This window comes from Rhipicephalus sanguineus, chromosome 2, assembly GCF_013339695.2.
Source record: "Rhipicephalus sanguineus isolate Rsan-2018 chromosome 2, BIME_Rsan_1.4, whole genome shotgun sequence".
Classification (NCBI taxonomy): Eukaryota; Metazoa; Arthropoda; class Arachnida; order Ixodida; family Ixodidae; genus Rhipicephalus; species Rhipicephalus sanguineus.
The window spans coordinates 37263064-37273457 of record NC_051177.1 but is presented as its reverse complement, the minus strand read 5'-3'; the positions used below and the strand labels follow the sequence as shown (position 1 = coordinate 37273457).

The following is a 10394-nucleotide window of genomic DNA, read 5'->3' as shown; positions in this document are numbered from 1 at the left end:
CTGCTGGTTTGCGCCGCATTCGAGAGGAGTGACGTAGACACAGTGGCGCCAGCGCGCATGCAGCTATTCGCCTTCGCTGTGCAGCCGCCGTCCGACAGTGCGCCGGGGCCGCTTGATAGCGCATCTGACTGGCGTTTGCAGGTGGGTAACGCCATGGAGAAGGAGAGCACAAATGCTGCTCGACAGCGCAGAAGAGCCAAGAAGCTTATCTCATCGGATCCCGAAGTAGTAGTTGCCTGGCAAGTAGCGGTTCAGTGTACGAAGAATGAACAGAAGAAGGCTAATAATCCTAGACAATCTGGAAAGCTAAGAATAATCAGCTGAACCTTTGCAAAATGCTACGTAAATCCTGGCATAGCCGAGCTAAGCCACTGCAAATTTTTTTGATATCCATCTGGATCTAAGTACACCAGCGCTTTTTTTTTCTCTCATATAATGCCATAGCAGCTAAGCTCTCGTGATGGATTACCACAAAAGCCAAAGAATAACCTGATGGAAACACACTTTGTTGTGGACCTTGAAGACATTAATCGCAGCCAATATTTTGCACATGGTGCTGCTTACATGGTGATCAAGCCTTGCAAGTGACTATTTCCTTAGTGCCTTTGGACAAGCAAATAGAAATCTACATCCCTAAACTGAAATCTATGCATAATAGAGCAGGTAGCGCAAAAATACGAAGACACCAGCCAGAAACATATACACGAGACGTTCCTGGCTTGTGTCTTCGTATTTTTGCACTGCCTGCTCTATTATGCACTCTTACAAACTCGCTCAGGTTTCCGTTCTTGTAAGAAGTCTAATGTGTACAAGTTTCAGAGCTCCAATGTGACAACTTCAAGTCTGCAAAATAAAAGTATGTCCCAAAGATATATATATGTTCCAATGAATGATAGACATGTCTCAGTGAATGATAGATATAAAGTTACGTCGATATCTCCTTACGAAAACAAACAAAGTGGAACTGAGCTATAGAAGAGTTCACAAAGAAGGAATTGCTCCTTCAACTCGCTGTGTAGAGTGTCTGACGTGCAAGCACGTTGACAGCTTCAATGATGGCGAGAAGATGGATCATAAAATCATTTGTTTCAAAAGGCTCATTTTATTTGCAAATAGGTTTCCTCTGTGAAACTTGGACGTGGACAGCTTCACAACCTGCACTGTGCATATGTGACACTGCACTTGAACTTAATGTACACGCAAAGCAGACAGTAGATAGAAAAGAGGAGGGAAAAAAAAACTGCTTACTTGGAAACATTCAGCAAATGAGAGAGAGACGCGATGGGGAAGGTGGTGCACCATTTCTTCAGCACATCACAAATTGCACTCGTTTATAGAACACAAATGTAAGCACATGCCATGTGCAGCCAAACAATTGTCCTTGATGCGTAATCTAAATCAAATAACAACGAAAGAAGTGATGTTAGGTATAGCGGGAGCGGGGATTGTCTTCTGACCCCGGTTCGGCAACATGAGAGTGGCGGGAGGCCCCTCCTTTGGGAAGTGGACTTCAGTTGAGGCTGTCTTTGCCCCTGAACTCTGCCTTGAGTTGCTGAATCAGGTCGAAGATCTTGAGCGAAGGCCCCACCTTCATGTCGGTCAGGGCCATGACAGATTCTTTGGTCAGCTCCAGGAGTTGCGCCCCATCAACCTTCTGCGGGCAAAGGGATCGCAGGTGTGAAAAAAAGTGGTGGATAGGATTATGAAAACCAAGGTGTCCCTTGAAGGGACACTAAAGTGAGCCATCGGACCAATTTAAACTGATAAGAGTATTCCTTGAAAACTTTATTGCCGTTGATTTCAACAATTATGGCTTCATTAGTAGAGAAAACAAAAGCTCCCTTTTTAAATTCATTGGTCGTGCCACCGTTAAATCCTACCATCTTTAAGCAGAACACATCCACACCAATGAAGTACCATGTTCAGACACAGCTTTCCGTGCCTGAAATGTGCTACAGTAAACTATGTAATCCTGCAAAAGAATAATCCAGCTACTATAGGCTCTTGACCTCTGGTCCGTGTCGCTACCCCTTCGACCCAGAGTATTATGCCAGCAGTCGAGAAATTCAAAATGAGGTCTCTACGTCATCTTTTTAGATGCCCATATAGCACTCAGCCAAAATTTCAACAGACTATGATAAGAGAGCAAGTTATTACAACACTCACTTAAGCTGTTTCCATACGATACCATCACGCGTGAAATTCAGCCTGATTTGGTAACAGATTGGGTTTAATGCCTTGGAAATACATTTTGGCCATGTGTCGATGGGGAAGGCTTCAAATTTGTTTTGGCCACCTTTGGTTAGGCTGTGCACTGAAATATTGGTTGCTGAGCATTTCGCATTCCACTGAAATGTAGCCACCAGAGCTGAACCTATGATCTCTCGTGCTTGAAATACTATGGCCACTGAACTACCGTGGTAGCTCCCGAAGTCTAATCCAGCAAACACGCAGTACATTTTCCAGCAAACATTTTGCCATGGCAACACATGGCGCTGTTGGTGTCTCTCTTCTAGTCAGTGTCCTGTTCGCCAGTATCACGTTACATAGCTATAACTAAAACCAACTAGCCCAGCTCTCTACACTTAGCAACACATGGCATTGGCACTTTCATTTAGCATTATGATATGACAGCAATATTGACGCTGAAATGAACATTGTTTTACTTCAATTCCTTAAGTGCATGAAACACACATAAGCCATGATCACAGCAAAGTGCAAAGTAAATGCACTACTGCCAGGTAATAATGCGACAAACGTATCGAAAATATGTTCCATAGATTAGCAATTTAAAGGCAACAGTAAAGCTCCACTTCTCTATCTTGGTGGTCTGCAACCGCAGTTTAGCAGTGAGCTGTATTAATTAAGCATAGCAAAGAAATGCAGTTGGCAGTGCAAGCAGCAGTGCTGATCAGCATTCTGAATGACAGCAACCCCGGTGAGCACATTAACGCTGCCCTGAAAAAATCTGCACTACAGTGCGGGGACTAGGAAAACAACCGAGGCAGGCAGATAAGCTTGCGGGATGGTGCAGTGCAAGCGAAATCTACAAAAAGGTGCAGGGCATGACAAATTGGAGTAACAGAGGGCTACGTGGTGCAGCTAATACCAACTATGTCAGTGCTGCAGTGGGTTCACAAGCAAGTGCCATGTGCATATTTCGGGCAAAGGACAACACCTACTTCAGAGTGACCACATTTCAAGACTATCAGTGCTGAAAAACAGGCAGCATCATAATATAACGGCACGAGTCCACTTTCAAGGATGTCGATTTTCAAGCACGCCAGGAGGCTTAAACGGCAAGAGAGGGCATGGCGAAACAAACTGATGTCTGAGCAAGTTTCCAATCGGCTTTATCACATCACTTCTATTGCTGAAAGCTACAAAAGCATACGTGGAACTGCTGTGGCATCAAGGAATGCTCTTAGCCGCACCTGCTACATTAACTATTACAATTATGTCACACAAAGCTTTTTATAGTTGTTGGCACTGGTTGCTTCACTTCGTCAGCTCCAGCCATTATGATGAATAAATGTTACATCCTGACAGTGTGAGAAACTGAAACAGTGTTGCCAAGATGGCTAAAGAGTCCACAATGACTACTTTTGAGCAGCATACAAATATTTCAGCATAAGTTATGTGGAAAGACTCGGATGGTTTTCTTTTTAGACACATAATAAAATACGAGAGTTGGCCTAAGGTTTGGGCAAATAGATGGACTGGCTGTACGGGGGGAGGCGCAGCATGTGGAGAAAACTCACAAATGACAGATATTCCATTTTAAAATGTGATACGAGGAATCGGTTCTGGCGCTACAGCTTTTCGAATGTGTAAATAAAAATGCTGATGGTAGGTGCCGAGAGGCAAGGAAAACTCAAGACATTTTGCCGTGCCACTTTGTATCAATGTCTGTGATGAGTGACGATGTGAACTACATTGAGCGACAAGCAAAGAATTTTCAGCGGCCATACGTGCTGGGAGAAGTGCATATGCTCCTACATTCCAGTGTGCCTGTGCGTGCCAAGTCGAGTTGCGAAGCTTCGCATCTCAAATACATCATTTCTGTTGTAAAATTTTAAAAGCGTGCATTACACCTCAATGACATGCATGTACAGCTTCTTTCATATGTACTATTGAGACAAAATCAATTGATAAAGTTGAGATTAGCTGAAAATGAAAAGTATTACAAACTTGTAGGTACACTGTTACGGTTTTCCCATTGTTCTTTTCGACTAAATTCAGCAAGTTATTTCAGCGAGCTGGCAAAAAAAAAAACAAAAGTCTGCAATCAGAACTGAATTCCCAAAAAGGACCGTCTGTCCATGATAAGAGCTGCCTGTAGTGTAGTAGAGACTACAAGCAGGCTTGCATATTTTATGACACCGAACTTTAGTTGTTTTCAGCTATGTATTAATGCAATCATCGTGCAGTGCACTAATATATCTGCATTCTTCAATGCACGCATGGTTTTTCTGAAAAGTGCATGTGCTGTGTGTGTTTGTAGGCATGTGTGGATGGGTTTGCACATGCTATTGAAAGTGTATCCACAAACTATTTTTAGATTAGGTGGCGCACAGCTTCTACTTTCGAACATCCGCTATGCAAGTACTAAAGAAAAGAACGAACGAAAGAAGGGGAATTTTTTTTTTTTCAAGGTGCTTGTTTCTTTGTTAGACACAACCAAATGAATCCAACGGACAATTAGGCCAAGGAAAGCATAGGAAACATGAATTGTTGTCTTTAACTGTAATGCAGTAATTATGATGTAAATTGTTATGAATTAAGGAAATAAGTAGACAAAATAACGCCCTGTCAGTTGGTGGAATCCGATGGAAAGCGTGTTTCTTTAAGACCACCTTAATTTGTGCTGTATTATGCGCTGTATTTGTTCTGTAGTATACTACACCCAATCGCCTTCAGCCTACCCGTACGGCACCAACAAATGCCGGCTAGAAACCGTCCCACCATGTGCATCGCAACAACGCTAGAGGAGTCCGTTATTAGCGTGGGCTGCCGTCGACCGAGGCCGCACCTGCCGACAGAAGCCCTGGCAGTAGGAAGCGCAGTCATTGAGCCACAGGAAGCGTGCGACGTGTGCCACACCCCAGCGCCGAGGGTGCAGGCTGCTCAGGGACACGCTCAGCCCGAGGCCCCCTCGTGTCTGCACTCGTTCGTCTTCCACTTCCTCGCCTACTTCCAACGGCCTGTGCAGATGGTTAAGACACACCACTCCTGTGCGCTGCCTTCCAAGTGTCACGTGGAACAACTACTTCGCGTGTCCCTAGCGGCAGTTTCGAGCGTTAGAGACAATGTGAATTGTCAAGCGTGTGCACGACCCTGTCCTTGTCCCAGGAAAAAAAAAGAGAGAAAATGTAAATGGGCCATAGATATCAGTACAAGTGGAAAGCTTTGCTGCTCAATGTTTTTCTAATCCACCTATGTGTTTCTCTCAGGAATGTAACACCTTGCATTCCTTAGCACACACCATATCTTTTTTTAAATTGTTTCTTGATAAAGACACCTGAAGTGTAGAAAATCAAATCCTCAATTTAGTCCTCACCGTTAAAATGTGTGAACCTTGAACCACTTTAGTAAGCTCGGGAAAACAACTCTAAACATGTGCTGTTCCTTTTCCTTTATCTCTCACTATCTCTGTGTTTATTATTAATAAAGCATATCAAAGAGTCAAACATGACAGGTGAGCAGATATCGCTACGTCAATGCTTACACTTTTGACCAAAGCAAGGCAAAGGGTCCACCGAGAGAGGCAATAAGATATTGCTGTGAATTTTTACTTTATTGCTTTATCTGTAGATGCTGTCTTAACTTTCGGTGCACAAAATCGTGGATACTATTGCTTCGTACGTGCACAATTCACAAAGTTGTAGAGCCTTTGTGTCATCAATCCCGACCTTTAGTGTTTAAAACCTTATGCATGACTACTTTGTACGCAATTCGCTAACTCGCAGAAGCTTTATGTTAACGAGGACTGCTTTATCAAAGCAAGAGCACTGAGTGAAAAACTTAACACCAGCACTTTTTCATGTGACGTAACCATACTTGGCTGTGCATTATTGTTATCGTTACTAACGAAGCTCAGCATAATAAACCTGCACTATAAGCCGATTTTCCACAGTGCCGTTCCAACATAAAGACTAATGCAAGTATTGCACGAAAAGATTATTAATATACAAGTATCATCATGATCGCCACCTTCTGGCTTGTCTTTATTTGTCTTGCCTCAAAAGAAACCAGACATTTTAAGCTTCATCTTTACATATGTTTATATGTAAGCTACCATGCTTACCTAGCAAAAGGAAGGATTTCGTGGACTTGCCAATCGACGTTCAACATGGATTCTGCATTGTTGTGGCCACTGCAGCACTGACACGGTAGCACATTTCTCGATGCACACCATTAGTCGCACTGAAGTGACAGGCAGCTAGGCACAACACTTTAAAGGGTTTTCTACTGCAAGTCATCTTTGATTATTATGATTAATTCCATTTCATACGAGTGACCCATCCAGCTTGCCAATCAAGCCTTTTGTTCATTTTCTCAAAATGTGCAGACGAAGAGTGAAGCCTGGGGATGCAGTTCCTTCTCTTTCCTGGATGAAAATATGGTTATCGCTCATTCGGTGCTGTAGACTCACCAATGTGCGCATTAGAAAGCGCAGGGGAGATTCTTAGATTACCTTCTCTTTCCTGGATGAAAATATGGTTATCGCTCATTCGGTGCTGTAGACTCACCAATGTGCACATTAGAAAGCGCAGGGGAGATTCTTAGATTACCTTGTCTTTCCTGGATGAAAATATGGTTATCGCTCATTCGGTGCTGTAGACTCACCAATGTGCGCATTAGAAAGCGCAGGGGAGATTCTTAGATTACCTTCTCTTTCCTGGATGAAAATATGGTTATCGCTCATTCGGTGCTGTAGACTCACCAATGTGCGCATTAGAAAGCGCAGGGGAGATTCTTAGATTACCTTCTCTTTCCTGGATGATAATATGGTTATCGCTCATTCGGTGCTGTAGGCTCACCAATGTGTACATTAGAAAACGCAGGGCAGATTCTTATTTAGTTCCCTCCTGTTTAGTTTCATTGCTGCTGCTTGCCCAACTTTTTTGGGTCATACTGCCAGTAGTGAAAATGGTTACTCATCGTTGGGTCCCACATGGGTGAAAACACCTTACAATGGGCCGGTTCCACTCACCTAATGGCTGCAGCGGGCTGCGGGCTGGCACCGATACTGTTGTCCGAGCGGTTCAGGGCACTTGCTTCAGATGACGATGTGACTGCAAAACACACCCAGGATTGCTGCACACGGCCTCTCATGCAGTTCTCCTGACAACTAATAATTAAACAAGGGAGAGCACAATGGTGCTGAACAGACATCAAAACGAAATTAAAGGAACACTTATAATAAAGGAGTGTGAAGTCAAGCAATAAAGGCAGGTTATGCTTCATTTGCACAATGCAGGGTAGCCTTACCTAAACAGAGGCTTGGCCAGCCAGAAATGCACCCCCCCACCCCACCTAGAATGACGCCACCTTGAAACTGACACACCGGTTAATTGCATTGCAGATATTGACATCCATAAGCAGTTAACAACTTGTTGGTATGAAAGAATTACGCAGCCTTCAAAAGTAAGCAAAGGATAAATATTGCAGCTTCTTGGAACGTAAATAGTGTTCAGTAGGCACAATTTCCATCAAAAATCAAAAAGTATTTCCGGTGCAACAATGCGATATTTTTAAACTTGTGTAACTTGGTTGTGTCACAGCAACCATTATATGAATTCAGAAAACGAAATCACTGGGTTTTGCCATTTTCAAGAACAAATTACGGCTCATGTTGATTGCAGTACCAAGTGCCTTGGGTATTAAATGTGTTGTATTCCTCAAAAACCGAGTTGAGCACTCTTACAAAAAAGGCATTAAATCAAACCTATTAAATAAGGGTGGAATTATATGAATAATATTTGCCAATTTCACATTCATCTTTTGTCCTTTCTTTTCTTTAGTTTTCTTCCTTTCGTACTATGTACTTACTTTATCTGTGTATTTATGTATATATATTTTTTGCCTGTCTTGTTCAGCCCAACAGTGTCAATTTCAATATTAAACCCTTATTAAGTATTTTTATGTATGTGCGCGTTAATCATTCCTGCATCGACTAAGTTTATATGTGCGCACATTACTGTATACATTTTTTTTTTCTTTTTTTCTGTGCTGAATCGCACGTACGTATGAAAACTGTTGTATGTGAATAGATGTAGATATTTTGTGTTAATATATAAATGGAAAAGTGTTCAGATGTTGTATATACATGGATATGTGGACATAGAAGCGTGTGAATATGTATTTTTTTTCTTCCTCTATTTGTATACATGCTGTATGTTTTGTAGCCAAACCAAGGAGGCAGGAACCTCATCAAGCTGCTGTTTTGCAGCTTTTTGTTCCTTGCCCTTGCGTTTTCTTTTTTCCTGTAAAAAGGAAATGCGAAATAAACTTGAAACTTGAAGTTTCACACAGCTCTGCACGGCCACTTCACTCCTCACAGCAAATGTGTTTTTCTGCGGCACATCGCACCAAGCCTCGCGCCACAAGTGTAGCAGTAGTAGCTGCATGCTGGCTTTTGCGTAACATAACGAACAGCAAAGGAACTACTGTGGACCGCACTGTCGACACCTGAACAATGGTTAGCAGTAGGGCTGAGGCATGTGGGAGAGGATACTGGGGGCCAATATATGGCAGGCAAAAGGGAACTACTTATTTACAGGCTAAAATAAAAGTGCCTATGTAAACATTACCAGTGCGCATGGTTGCTTCCATTCATACACTTGTGATTTACTTTATTTTACAGACGGCACTTTCATACTGATAAAAGAAAGCTGTCACATGAGAAAATCGAATTGAGCAGATGTGACACACAGAATGTGCCCATTCAATGATTGCCTACTGCACCGTCATCTCACCCATGTCATCAATATCAGGTTTGGTGTGGACGTCGTCGTCGCCGTAGAGATCGTCGCCAGGAGATCCACCTTTGATGGTTCCCCCGCTCTTGCGGCTTCCAGCCATGAAGCGCATCTTCTTTTCTGCGTGGGGGAGGGGGCACACAGAGGTCAGCAAAATGGTCACAAAAAAAAAAAAAGAAGCCCGCTCCTCAGATGGATATGCATGATTGAGGAAGATGAACGATGCAAAATGCGGGGGCAGAAAGAAACCCTCCAAGCCATGCACAGACCAGTCATAAAGCTCCGCGCAAGTGCATCAAACAAGCAAGTACCCATTTCAACCTTTTGCCAAAGCATAAGACATACAAAAAGTGTAAGCACCAACACCGTGAATGCATTCCCACTTAGACGCCGTGCCACGAGGTAAATGTGCAGCCATATTGCTGTGCTTATAGCATGTCGAAGCAAACAGCTGTAAAGCTAGCAGCACCCAATTCAGAGAAAAAGAAAGTGTAGATGCTATCATGTGCCTTTGATAATAAAGTACATTTCTGCAAAGCTTGTGCAGGGTGCATGTTCGCACTTGTTAAATGAGTACAAAAATCTCTATTTACATGCCATGCCACGTAAAGGCCACCTGCCAATGCCTTAGAACAGTGACGTTCTTGCACACAATGCATAACTGTCTCAGTGCAGCAATCTGCTATATTTCTGTTTATGGTTGTGCAAATGAAGTTAATGTGAAGTCGCATCGAGATTTAGTCGTAACAATATTTCAAACGAAGCATCGCTGTTTCCGTACACAGTGGCTTTCCAGGCATAAAGAATGGAACAGGGCTCTGGAAGAAGTCAACCTTACATGCCTTTTCTCCTACCGGTTTGCACTTGTATACAGCCAACATTCCCTAATGATGACAGAATAAGCAATGTTTCAAGTTTACGTATTAAACAGTCGACAATTCTCTTCAGGAATAGTAGATGTGCTCAGTGACCCCTTTGCCAGTCAAGAAAGGGAAATATATTTTCCACTAGTGGCAGAGGTACGAAGTATGAAGATCAGCCACCAGGATTACGTATACAGCATGCCTTGCACATGACTAAAATGAATAGCACAATTCGACGTCAAGAATAATCAGAGACGAGAGTGCAAACGCAGTTCTGTGAATGCTTATGAGCTCCTGGCAGATGCCTCTGCCCCAAACATATGCTCAGTCACATCCACAAGTAGCATATACGATTATGCTTCAAGACACTGAGCATAAAGATAGCTCCAGAATGACATTCTAACAAATTTTGGAATGCATGTTGCTGCTAACTTTAAAAGTACACTGTGGCGGCATACGTGTAGAGTGCCATGGTGGCTATTTGTTCAAAACAAACTCTACATTATTATGCTCACGCATAAGCTTGCCACTGCGAAGTGTGAAATAC

At 42.9% G+C, this 10394-nt stretch overlaps 1 protein-coding gene across 3 annotated transcripts in view; it reads right to left on the bottom strand.

Moving 5' to 3' along the window:
- Positions 1 to 1079: 1079 nt before the first annotated feature.
- The window catches only part of LOC119382763 (MBT domain-containing protein 1), a 43938-nt gene continuing 34623 nt past the window's right edge, over positions 1080 to 10394 (bottom strand). For 2 of the 3 annotated variants that reach the window (XM_037650606.2, XM_049412318.1), the window contains exons 15-18: positions 8982 to 9104; positions 7217 to 7298; positions 5033 to 5204; positions 1080 to 1654 (exon numbers count right to left, since the gene is read on the bottom strand). In XM_037650606.2, the coding sequence (XP_037506534.1) occupies positions 1511 to 1654; positions 5033 to 5204; positions 7217 to 7298; positions 8982 to 9104 (521 nt within the window). In that variant the 3' untranslated portion in view covers positions 1080 to 1510. The remainder of the gene's footprint in view (positions 1655 to 5032; positions 5205 to 7216; positions 7299 to 8981; positions 9105 to 10394) is intronic. The other variant, XM_049412319.1, reaches the window with a different exon arrangement.